The following is a 13,032-nucleotide window of genomic DNA, read 5'->3' as shown; positions in this document are numbered from 1 at the left end:
CAACTGGTGCCATGTCTGCACCCGGGATGCAAACTGGCAAACCCTGGGGCCGCCAAAGCGGAACATGCGCACTTAAACGCTGTGCCACCAGGTCGGCCCCTCATTACTTCTTATTCATAGACTTTTTTTCTTTGTTCTAGCTGGTTACTTTTCATGAATTTTAGTTACCTCTTCTATTCCTAAATAAACAAACATTTAAATAAATGAATAAATTTCCTGTTGGCCTTTTTGTTGGGATCACATTAAAGAGAAAATGTACATAAACTTACAGAGGGAGATGATACCTTGAAGTTGATTCTTCCTATCAAGAACATGGTATGTCTTCTTTCCACTTGGTAAATTCAGACATTTGGATACTTCAGATTTATTAATTCCTGGGCATCGTATCTTTTGATTGAAATACAGTCTTTTCTTTCATTATGTCACCTGACTGACTGATATTGGTTTAAATCAGAGGTTGGCAAACTTTTCTAAAAAGGACCAGATAGTAAATATTTTTGGCTTTGTCAGCCGTCAACTTCTCAGCACCACCATTGTATGAGAAAGCAGCTTGAAAGCTATAAATAATACATAAATTACAAATGAGTATAGCTGTGTTCCAGTACAACTTTATTTATAAAAACAGGCAGCAGGGCATATTTGACAGCAGGCCAGCATAGTTTGTGGACCCTTGGCTTAAATTAAAACTATTGATTTCTATGTATTCATTTTCTGACTGGATAACTAACTGAATTCTTTTCTTGTTTATAGTTTTTATGCATATCTCTTGGATTTTCTGGGTTTACCATTATATCATCTGTAAATTGTGATAATTTATTCTCTTCTTTCTAATTTTTATATATCTTAATTCCTTTTTCTTACAACTCCTGGACAATGTTAGCAATAGTTATGATAGTGGTATTTTTGCCTTATTTCTGACTTCAATGTGAATGACTGTATTGTTTCCCCATTAATCATAATGTTGACTTTCTGGATGGATAGAAAGATATTAAATCAAGAAAGCATTTTTTACTTATATAGTTGAGTTCTTTTTAAAATCAAGAGTAAATACTGGGGTTTTTAAAAAATATCTTTTTAGAAGAATCTGTGGAAATGATTAGACTCTTTACATCATAGATTATTTATTTATTTGTTTATCTCCCAAAAGCATACTGTGGTAAGCAGAATAATGCCCCTTCCCCAAAAAACATCTGTGTCCTTGTCCCTGGGATCTATGAATATATTAGGTTACATGGCAGAAGAAAATTAAGGTCACACATGGAAATAAGGTTTCTAATCAGCTGACATTAAAATAGGGAGATTATTCTGGATTACTCACATGGGCTCAGTGTAATCACAAAGTTCCTAAAAGTGGAATAAGAATTAGAAAACAGAACCAGAGGAGATAACAGCCTGAGGACTTGGACTGACGTTGTTGCCTTCGAAGATAGAGGAAGTGGGCCAACAGCCGAGGGAACATGGACAGCCTCCAGAAACTGGAAAAGGCAAGGAAGCAGATTCTCCTCTAGAGCCCCCACAAGGGAACGCAGCCCTGCTGACACCTAGATTTTAGCCCAGTGAAACTTACTTTGGACTTCTCATCTACAGAGCTGCAAGATAATAAATTTATGTTGTTGTAAGGCACTAAATTTGTGGTTATTTCAGGTAGTGGCCATAGAAAAGCATCCCTTTGGTTTTGTTCCTGATTATAGTAGGTGAATGGCTGATGTTTCGCCGCTTGTTGTGGTGTGGATTTTGTGCTGATTCATGGTAGGAAACTCTCCATCTATCCCTATTTCACTCTAAAAGGTGGTGGTGGTTGTTTTTAATCAGTTATGGATGTTTTTATTTCTTGATTATTTGGCATCTGTTAATAGAATTTTTTCCTTTTGACTTATTAATAAGGTCAATTGTATTAAATGACTTGATATTTAACTATTTTGATGTTTTTGGAGTGTATTCTACTTGGTTTGTAATATTTTTGATGTTCTTCTGAGTTGTGTTTGCTAATATTTTATTTTGGAATTTTGCATTTATATTTGTAAGTGAGATTAGTTTCTAGTTTTTTTTGTCTTCTCTGAGGAATTATTATTTGAGGATGTTCTGGTTTTTGTTCGTGGCTGTTTCAGGGTTTTATCTCATCTATGGCCAATTTTGGAAATTTATGTATACCTATAAAATCATAACCATGCAATTCTATTTGTATTGTATTTTGTTCTCCCCTGCCCCCAGACTTTGTTTCTGAGGGAAGGTGAAAGCAGTAAATGACAATATTGGTAAGGCAGATTGTTTTTCACATGCATGGCTTTATCATATAAAGGTCAAACATATTCTTATCTGCAAGTTCTAGGTGATTTGTTATGTGGAAATCTTTTATCTTGGCTTATCACAATTCCTTCCTTAAAAAGTTTGAGTTAGTAACTCTGTTCTTCTTGGGCCTTAACCTTTCAGCAGTTGTCAGTGGTTCCAGAGATTTTTTAATTCATTTCTATTCCAAGCAAGTGAGTGGTTGGAAGAAATGGTTACTGAGAGATATTTATCAGTTCTTCTAAAGTAGGAATCAGTTTTTATCTAAATTATTTCCCTTGGTTGTATAGATTGGTTTCTATTCATATTTGGTTGGAAACTAAGTATTGTTTAACCATGGGCAATAGTTAATTGTACCTCAGATCATCATTTTAGCTCCCAGTTAATGCATATAATACTTAATGAACTAATGAAATAGGGAAAATCATATTTTAGTTTTCTATCCCAAACCAGCAGATGTTTTACCAAAACTTAGTTAACCCCACTTTAAGACAATTTGTCTGGAGCTGGCTCCAAGATTGTCTTGAAACAGCTTTTGTCGGGACAGGAAAAATAAGCTCTGAGTCAATCTAATATCAATTGTTATTTTTATATAATTCTTCTGTTTCCATTCCTGCAGCTTCACATTAAGCCACTGCGAGGAACAGAAGCAGCACACTGTTTTGTGTGCATTTTTGTACTGCAGTTATCTCATCAAGATTGATAAGTAGGAGAATTGTGGGCCTGGAAAGCTGCTTGGAAATACTCCCCCAAGTAGTAATTGTAACCCTAGGAATCCCTTTTTTGAATCATTAATAAATAATAGAATTTTCTTTTTGGTAACTGTGTTTTGTTGTATTAGACTTCCTTAAAGGTGCCGAGTACAAGGGAACTCAGAAATTAAGAGATTCCTGCTGGCTAGAGATAAGACAATTTGAACTTCAAAAGGATATTTGCAGTGGATTTGAACCAATGAAATATATGTAATCTACCAATTTGTAATGACAATAGTAATTTTTAAATTAATATATTCACATACCATAACATTCACCCTGTTAAAGTGTACAGTTCTGTGCAGAGGATTGTGCAACCATCACCACTAATTCCAAGAGATTTTCATCATCCCCCAGGAAAATTCAGTGTCTACTAGCAGTTGATTCTCATTTCTCCCTCTTCCCAGTACTTGGCAAACACTAATCTACTTTCTAGTTCTATGAATTTGCTTATTCTGAAATTTCATATGCAGTCACATATTGCTTAACGATGGAATATGTTCTGAGAAATGTGTTGTTAGGTGATTTTGTTGTCATGCAAACATCATATGGTATATTTACACAAACCTAGATGGTACAACCTACTACACACCTAGGCTATATAGTACTAATTTTAGGGCACCAACATTGTATATGCAGTTTGTTGTTCATTGAAACGTCATTATGTGGTGCATGACTGGAAGTGGAATTATACAGTATGTGGCCTTTTGTGTCTGCCTTCTTTCACTTAGCGAAATGTTTTCAAAGTTCCATGTTGTAGATGTGTAAATACTTAATTCCTTTTTATAGCTGGATAATATTCCATTGTATGAATATACCACATTTTGTTTATCCATTCATAAATTGTTAGACATTTGGGTTGTTTCCACTTTGGCGCTATTATGAATGGTGATGCTATGAACATTTGTGTGCAAGTTTTTATGTGAATGCACATTTTCAGTTCTCTTGGATGTATACCTAAGAGTGAATTGCTCAGTCATATGGTAACTCTTTTTACCTTTTGAGGAACTGCCAAACTGTTTTCCAGGTGGCTGAACCATTTTACATTCCCCCCATCACTGTGTGAGGGTTCTTATTTCTCCACGTTCTTGCCAACATGTGTCGTCAGTCTTTTTGATTATAGCCATCATGGTGAGTGTGAAGTGATATTGTGGTTTTGATTTGCATTTCTGTAATGACTAATGTTGAATGTGTTAGTGGCTATTTATATGTCTTCTTTGGAGAAATGTCTTTTTAAATTCTTTGTCCATTTTAAAATTGGATTGTCTTTTTATTGTTGAGTTTTAAGAGTTCCTTATGTATTCTGGATACTTAACAGACATTTACCTTATGTATTCTGGATACCCTTATCAAATATATGATTTACAAATATTTTCTCTCATTCTATGGGTTATCTTTTCACTTTCTTGATAGTGTCCTTTGATCAACAGAAGTTTTTCATTTATGTGAAGTCAACTTTATCTGTTTCTGTTTTTCGTTGGTTGCTTGTGCTTTAGGTGTTGTAGCTAAGAACCCACTGCCTAATCCAGGGTCACAAAGATTTACACTTATGTTTTCCTCTAAGAGTTTTATAGTTTCAGCTCTTATGTTTAGGTCTTGATCTGTGTTGGATTAATTTTTATATATAGTGTCAGAAAGGGGTCTAATTTAATCTTTTACATCCAATTGTCTCGGCATCATTTGTTGAAAAGACCATTTTTTTCTGCATTTAATTGTCTTGGCACCCATGTTGAAAATCAGTTGGCCATAAATGTAAGGATATCTTTCTGGGCTCTTAATTCTATTACATTGATATATGTCTATCCTTATGCCAATATCACAATCTTGATTAATGTGGATTTGTAGAAAGTTTTAAAATTGAGAAGTGAGAGTCCTCTGCTTTGCTTTTCTGTTTCAAGATTGTTTTGACTATTCTGGGTCTTTTGCAACTCCATAAGAATATTAGGTCAGCTTGTCAATTTCTAGGGGTAAAAAACAGGTGGGCTTTTGATCAAGAGTGTATTGGATGATATATAAAAATCTCTTAATTGCTTTAGGATGATAGGGAACCAATATTATCTATCTTGAACACTGGTAAATAAGGGACAGATTCAAGTATTTTTCCTATTATTCATGTGTGAACCATACTGATAAGTAACTAAACAGTAAGTGAAGAGAAAGGTTTCTTTATATATGTATACCATTTAATAAATGAAAAAGAAATAATAGAATTAGATTTGTACCATTTTGCATCCTGTAGTGAATGAATTGAGATATATGCGTGTGTGTATATATATATCTACATATCTATGAATGTACATATGTAATTCGGGGGAATCTGAAAGGATTTAAAACAAAAAAATGGTTCATTCTGAAAAGGAAAGAAAGAAATCACTAAAAAAATAGTCTTTTAAGTACTTTTAATATATGTTACCCCTGGATCGGATCCCTTTTTAGTCCTTATAATTATTTTAAAAACTCCAAGCATTTGACCTGTGGGTTTCCCAGTAAAATCACTCCATACTTGGAACACCATTCACTATGGTTCTTTGCCTTCTGTATTTCATGAGAATTGGCAGCTGGATGCAGTAGCTTGATCAGTCTTTCATACGTATAATGTTTATATACACATACACATAAAGAAATACACTATTGCTTTGCTTTAAAATGTTCGAACTGTGTGTATGTTAGCTTTGAAACATACTTTCCTCATTCAGTAATCTATGTCTTCATCTTTTTGTGTTAGAAGTAGATTTTTACCCAATTGAACTTCTGCATAATATATCTCTTCCCTAGGATGACTGTACCATAGTTTATTTAGCCTTTAAAAAAAATTTCTTTTTGGTCTCTTGATAGGCAGCTTGTTTCCAATTTGTTGTTGTTGTTGTTGTTCCAAACTATACTATAGTGAATGTCCTTCTGCGTGTATCTCCCTAAAGTACACACTAAGTTGTGGAGTACCTGTGAAGTTTGAAAAGGTGGCATCAAGTTTCTTTCTTTATATTGTAATTACAGCTAAGGCATAAGAGTACTTAGATTTTACTTCTGCCTAATTGAGTATATAAACTGTTAAGTTTTGTAAATATGTTTATGTTAACTTCAGTCTTTCTCAGGATAAAGCTAGAGAATTCTTTTCATTGGTTTTGAAAATAATTGAGGTTTATGTGTAAAAACCGATTTCCCCTCTCATGTTCAGTAAGCTGGCTAATGTAGATGTGGGCCTGATTGTTATTTCACTTGTAATTGTGCTAAGGATGTTGTTTAAAAAGTGGTGCTGGAGGTTGTGTAGTAACTTTCAGCAGTTAAATTCATAGTTGAGTGTCGCTATTTTATTTTACAACGTACATATTTGTCTGTATACAACACATATTTAATGTTCCTCGCTGATGCTATATCTAAGATTAATTCTTAGAAGTGGAATTACTGGATCAAGGAGCAGATACATTTTCAGGGCTTTTGAAACATAGTGCCAAACTGCCCACCAGAAAAAGACCTCTACCAAGAAATGTGATGATTTATGCCCATTTCTCTGTATGCTGTCACTGTAATTTTTACTTATTAAAGAAGTTGAGCATGTTTTTCCTATAAGTTTACTGACCTATTTAGATGGGTTTTGTGAATATCCTTTTATTATGTTTGCTGACTTTTTTTTTTTAATGATTTATAAGAGCAGCTTGTAGTGGCTAATAATCCTTTGTTAGAAAAAAATTTTTTTCTGTTGTGCTTTGTGTCTTTTCTTTGAGTGTGTTTATTTGGGCAGGTAGGGGAGATGGGAAAGAGAATATTGTAGTTTGTTTTGGTTTTATGATTATGCATACACATTCCCAGTCTGAGTTGAGAAACATGCACTTTCATTTTCTCCCAGTTCTTATAATTATGATTTCCTTTACTGTAGTGTATGGTATGAGGTAGATTTGGCTTTCTTAAAATTATGTTGATCTTTTAAAAATAGATTGCATAGAATTATTTGTGTGTGTGAGAGAGAAAGGGACAAAGATTCTTTTATAGGTAAAAGAAAAATACTGTTATCAAATAGGCTAATTTTCAGTTAGAATTTGAAATGGCTGATTTTTTCATTTTTGTACAAGTTAACCAAATGAGAAAACCAGACTAATTTAGCCGAACAGCCTTGGCTTTTCATGTTGACTTGACTTAAACAACTATATCTTTAGAGATGCAGTATTTAGCTAACATTGGCTAAGAAAAGGACAAATCAATATTCAGATTTCTTTTTTGCCTAGCTTTGAATTCTTTTTTTTAATTTCCTTTTTGTTTTATTGTGGTAAAATACATATAATAAAATTTACCACCTTAACCATTTTTAAATTTACAAGTCAGTGATATTATATACATTCACATCGTTGTGCAGGCATCACCATCGTCCATCGCCATAACTCTTTTTGTCTTGTAAAACTGAAAGTCTGTGGCTGTTAAATGGTAACTCGCAATTCTCCCCTCCCCTCAGCCTCTGGTACCCACCATTAGACGTTGTCTCCATGGTTTTGACTACTCTGAGTACTTTATATAAATGGAATCCTACAGTGTTTGTCTTTTTGTGACTGGCTTATTAGTCTGCGAGGGTCTTCCATGTTGTAACATATTGTAGAATTTCCTTCCTTAAGGCTAAAGAATATTCCATTGTATGTATATACCATATTTTGCTTATCCATTTATCCATTTATGGACACTTGGGTTTCTTCCATGTTTTAGCTGTTGTGAGTAATGCATCGGTGAACATGGGTGTACAAATCTCTCTTCAAGACCGTACTTTCGCTTCTTTTGGGTATATACCCAGAAGTAGAATTGCTGGATCATATGGTAAATGTATTTTTAATTTTTTAAGGAACCGTCATCCTGTTTTCCACAGCATCTGTACCATTTTACATTCCCACCAACAATGCACAAGAGTTCCAGTTTTTCCACATCCTCACCAACACTTTTTTTCTGTGTTTTCAGTAGTAACTATGCTAATGGGTGTGAGGTGATATCTCATTGTAGTTTTGATTTGCATTTCCCTAATGATTAGTGATTTTGACCATCTTTCATATGCTTGTTGGCCATTCATATATCTTCTTTGGAGAAATGTCTATTCAATTCCTCTGCCCATTTTCGAAATGAGTTGTTTGTTTTTTTGTTGAATTTTAGGAGTTTTCTACATATTCTGGATATTAATCCCTTATCAGATATATGATTTGCTGATATTTTCTCCCGTTCTCTGGATTGTCTTTTTACTCTGTGAATTGTGTCTTTTGATGCACAAAATTTTTAAGTTTTTATGAAGCCTCATTTGTCTATTTTTTCTTTTGTTATCTGTGCGTTTAGTATTATATCTAAGAATCGTGGCCAAATACAATGTTGTGAAGCTCTTGCGCTGTGTTTTCTTCTGAGTTTTATTGTCTTAAGTCCTATATTTAGGTCCTCTATTAACTTTGAGTTAATTTTTGTACATGGTGTTAGGTAAGGGTCCAGCTTCCTTCTTTTGCATGTGGATATCCAATTTTCCCAGCATTGTTTGTTGAAAAGACTGTCTTTTCCCTATTGAATATTCTTGGCAGTGTTGTCGAAAATAATATGACGATATATGTGAGGGTTTGTTTCTGGACTGTCTGTTCTATTCCATTGTCTTTATGCCAGTACCAAACTGTTTTGATTACGGTGGCATTGTAGTAAGTTTTGAATGAGGAAGTGTGAATACTCCAGCTTTGTTCTTTTTTTACATCATTATTTTGGCTATTCAGATCCACTCAGATTCCATGTGAATTTTAGGATGATTTTTCTATTTCTGCAAAAAATGTCATTGGGATTTTGATAGGTATTATGTTGGATCTGTAAATTACTTTGAGTAGTATTGACATCTCAACAACTTTAATGTTGTCTTCGAATCCATGAACACAGGATGTGTTTTCATTTATTTCTGTCATCTTTAATTTCTTTCAGCAGAGTTTTGTAGTTTTCATTATACAAGTCTTTTACCTTGTTGGTTAAGTTCATTCCCAAGTATTTTATTCCTTTTGATGCTATTGTAAATGGAATCGTTTTCTTGCATGTAAGATTATATCATCTGCAAACACATAATTTTACTTCTTCCTTTTCACTTTGAATGTCTTTCCTTTCTTTTTCTTGCCTAATTGTTCTAGCTGCGACTTCCCATACTATGTTGAATAGAAGTGGTGAAATTGACCAAAATTAATGCAATTTGCTATCCGAGTTTTGCCCTGGAAGTTGCAAGCCTTCTACAGACTCCAGAGTTCCAAAATAGTTACATCAGACAGATTCTGCCTGTGCAGTTATTGTCTAGGTGGGGAGACAGATTCCTGGTACTTCCTATTCCACCATCTTCCCAGAATCAGAATTATTTTTAATAATCAAATAATTTTATTAGAATATTGGCATAACTTTAAAATGGAGGCCTGTTTTTCTCAGACTTGTGTATTAAACCATAAAATACACTTTTCATACAGTTAAGTATTACTGAGTATTTTGCTAGTCATGAAAACCATGATTTGAATTAAACTCACTTTGCTTTGCAAGGCTTCTTCATATTTAATAATTTACTTTACAGAAATACCGGTATCAGGATGAAGATACACCTCCTCAAGAGCACATTTCCCCACAAATCACTAATGAGCTGATAGGTCCAGAATTGGTTCATGTCTCAGAGAAGAACCTGTCAGAAATTGAGAATGTCCATGGATTTGTTTCTCATTCTCATATCTCACCGATAAAGGTAAGATGATAACTTTACTTTGTTGCTGTGAATTTTATATTACTTTTGTTACTAGTATAGCTCATACTCAGAGAGAACTCTTTTTTCCTATAGGATTTTCCCTCCTTGATTGTTTCTGGTTTCGTAGTTGTAGGGAATTTCATAATTATTAGCATTCCAAAGACATTTTTAAAGATAAATTTTATAAATTAATTTTATATTCAGTGATACTATTTTTAAACCTGAAAATTCCGTGAAGGAAATAACTATTTTATTTCAAATACTACATTGAAATATTCTTCAACACTTGTTTTAAATATTAGTAGATGTGGAAAAGAGCATTAACAATATCTTTGAAGTCCATTACCTTTCCCTGATTCCATCACCTTGTCTCTCCCTTCAGAAATAACCACGATCCTGGTTTCTTAGGAAGCTCTACTACATATTTAGATCTCTAATCAATATATTGTGTATTTTGCCTAACTTGAACTTTACGTAAATGGTATTTCAGATTATTGCTAATATAAAAAGTGCTGTTAAAAACATAGGTTATGTATACACATCTTTGTGGGTAACACGAGATTATTTTCCAAGTGATAGTATAGTTTACTTTTTGCAGCAATATATAGCAGTTTTAATTGATCCGTATTCTCATCAATACTTGGTATTTTTATTTTTGCCATTGTTTGGGTTTGAAATAGTATCTCATTGTGCTTTTACTATGCGTTTTCCTGTTTAATAATGAGGTTGAATGTATTTATTGGTCATTCAGGTTTCCTATTCTGTGACATGCCCTCTCAAGATTTTTGCTCGTTTTTGTATTGGTTGTTCTTTTTACTGATTTGTACATATTCTTTATGTATTCTGGATACTAATCCTTTGTTGGTTGTGTGTGAATAAGGATCATTTCTTACTAGTAAAACTTAACCTGGGTTTTGTAATTCTCTTTGAGGTATAATTTCATATTACTGGTTAAAAATTTTAATGGTTATAGTACCATTCAGATTTTCTATTAACTTTGCTAGGTTATTTTTTTCTAGGAATTATTCTAAGATATTCTTAATATCCTCGTTTTTTTAATGTCTCTAACATGTTTAGGTGAGTCCCCCTCTTTGTTCTTAATATTTTTTGTGCCTTGTTTTTTTTTCTTGATCATTTTTGCCAAAGGATGGTCTTTTCAAAGAACCATCTCTCTATTTTTTAAAAATTATTTTATTGAGGTCATATTGGTTTATGACATTGTGTACATTTCAGGTGTACATTATTATCTGTGTAGACTGCATTGTGTTCACCACCAATAGACTAGTTTTTATCCGTCACCTTTATCCCTTTCACCCTCCCTCCACCCAGTCTGTTCTTATCTGTGTATGTTTATCTTTCACATATGAGCAAAGCTATCTCTTTTTAAAGATCTCGTGTTCCTTCACCATGTCCTGCCACCCCCACCCCCGTTTTTATACACATGTATGCATACATATATACACGTTTATGTACATATATAAATATAAATGTGTCGATAGCCTACATATCAATTAAAGATTGTATTTGGTAGAAGCGGTCTTGTCTTCCTTTGGGAGACTGAAAGAGAGACACAGGAAAAAATCAGTTGGCTGTTAGTAAGAGGGATAGTTCTTTTATTTTTTTTCTCTTTTTCTTATCAGTATCATCTTTTTCTCTTCTGCTTTCTTTGAGTTTATTCTCTTTGGTTTTTTTTTTTTTAGTTTCTCAAGTTGGTTGTTTATTACATTATCAGCCTTTTCTAATAGTATTTGAGTTTGTAAATTTTCCTTTAATAGCACTTTAACTGTATCCCACAAGTTTTAATATATAATTTTTTTATCATTCTAACATTTTCTTTTATTTCCATTATTTTTTTCTTCCCCCATGAGTTATTTAGAAGTATGTTTCTTAATTTTTAAACATAGGGGACATTTATTTCTTCCATGTTGTCGTTTAGATTATATTTCCTCATCTCATTTTTCCTTCTTATTAGCTTGGAAGTTATTTATTCTGTCTTCCTTTAATGGTTATCCTACGAATTTTAATATACATATTTAACTTATGAAAATCTAAAGTCAATGAATACCTTTCATCCTCATTCTGAGCAACATAAAAACCTTAGAACACTTGAATTCTAAGCAATTCTTCCTCCTTTATGTGCTGTTCTTGTCAAAGTAAGCCTGTTTTTTTCTTGACTGAATTAACATAACCTATTTCTTACTTTAGTTGAAATACCCCCGCAGGTATGTATAATTCTTTTATTTCTGATGTTTTGAATTTCTGGCCATTCTGATTGTTACAAACTATCCGAAGCCAATTTGTACACACCCAATTCCTCAGTCCTTCGATAGTTAATTCTATGTGTGTAGATTCTGACACAAGCAGACATTTAAATAATGAGCCAGCATGCATCAAGTATTTTGTATAGCCTCTTCTTTAAATATGGTGAAGCCTCGGTTCTCTGTTGTTGCATAAAATGCTCACTCCAGGCAAGTAAAACAATATTGTAGAGAGAAGATTTTGTTATCCACAATTTCCAGACATCTAGGGGTTGAACGTAAGGTGCCATCCCTAAGAGTTTAGGTCTCTTTCGCATCTTCTCTTTCTCTTATGGATTGGTGGATTAATGTCTCTAAATTAGTTTAGCCAGTCCATATAACTGGAATACAATGAATTTCACCAGTGAAAGCCCATCTCATTCATTATGATAATTGGGAAAACCTTTGGTGTTGATCAAATATTAATATAACAAAGTCTTACAGCAGCTTTCTCCAAATTTGACTTTTCTAGTTAAATGCTAGATGATCAGTCTAGGATTGGGAACACCTAATTTGGACAACTAACTACTCAGAGAATAGTGGTTCTCAGCTGTGGCTGGACGTTGGAATTACCTAACATGACTTAAAAATTGATATCTGAGGGACCGGCTCGGTGGGGTAGTGGTTAAGTTTGCACACTCTGCTTTGGCAGCCTGAGGTTTGCAGGTTCGGTCCAGGCATGGACCTACATGCTGCTTATTAAGCCATGCTGTGGTGGCATTCCACATACAAAATAGAGGAAGACTGGCACAGAGGTTAGCTCAGCGACAGTCTTCCTCAAGCAAAAAGAGGAAGATTGGCAGCACATGTTAGCTCAGGGCCAGTCTTCCTCACCAAAGAAAAAAAAGTGATGTCTGAGTACCACGTCAGAGATTCTGATTTAATTGGTCTGGGGTACAGTGTGGCCTTTGGGGTTTTTATAAACTCTCCAGGTGTTTCTAGTGTATAGCCACAGTTGAGAAGCACTGCACTAGAGCGTAGGTTAATTGAA

At 33.8% G+C, this 13,032-nt stretch overlaps 1 protein-coding gene across 15 annotated transcripts in view; it reads left to right on the top strand.

Annotated features, from left to right (window-relative positions):
• The window catches only part of DLG1 (discs large MAGUK scaffold protein 1), a 256,957-nt gene that overhangs the window by 93,339 nt on the left and 150,586 nt on the right, over nucleotides 1-13,032 (top strand). For all 15 annotated transcript variants that reach the window (XM_070509126.1, XM_070509131.1, XM_014868119.3 and 12 more), the window contains one exon: nucleotides 9,580-9,744. In XM_070509126.1, coding sequence (XP_070365227.1) covers nucleotides 9,580-9,744 — 165 coding nt within the window. The remainder of the gene's footprint in view (nucleotides 1-9,579; nucleotides 9,745-13,032) is intronic.

This window comes from Equus asinus, chromosome 5 (genome assembly GCF_041296235.1).
Source record: "Equus asinus isolate D_3611 breed Donkey chromosome 5, EquAss-T2T_v2, whole genome shotgun sequence".
NCBI lineage: Eukaryota > Metazoa > Chordata > Mammalia > Perissodactyla > Equidae > Equus > Equus asinus.
The sequence above is the reverse complement of the archived record's forward strand: the minus strand, read 5'-3'. Positions and strand labels throughout refer to the sequence as shown.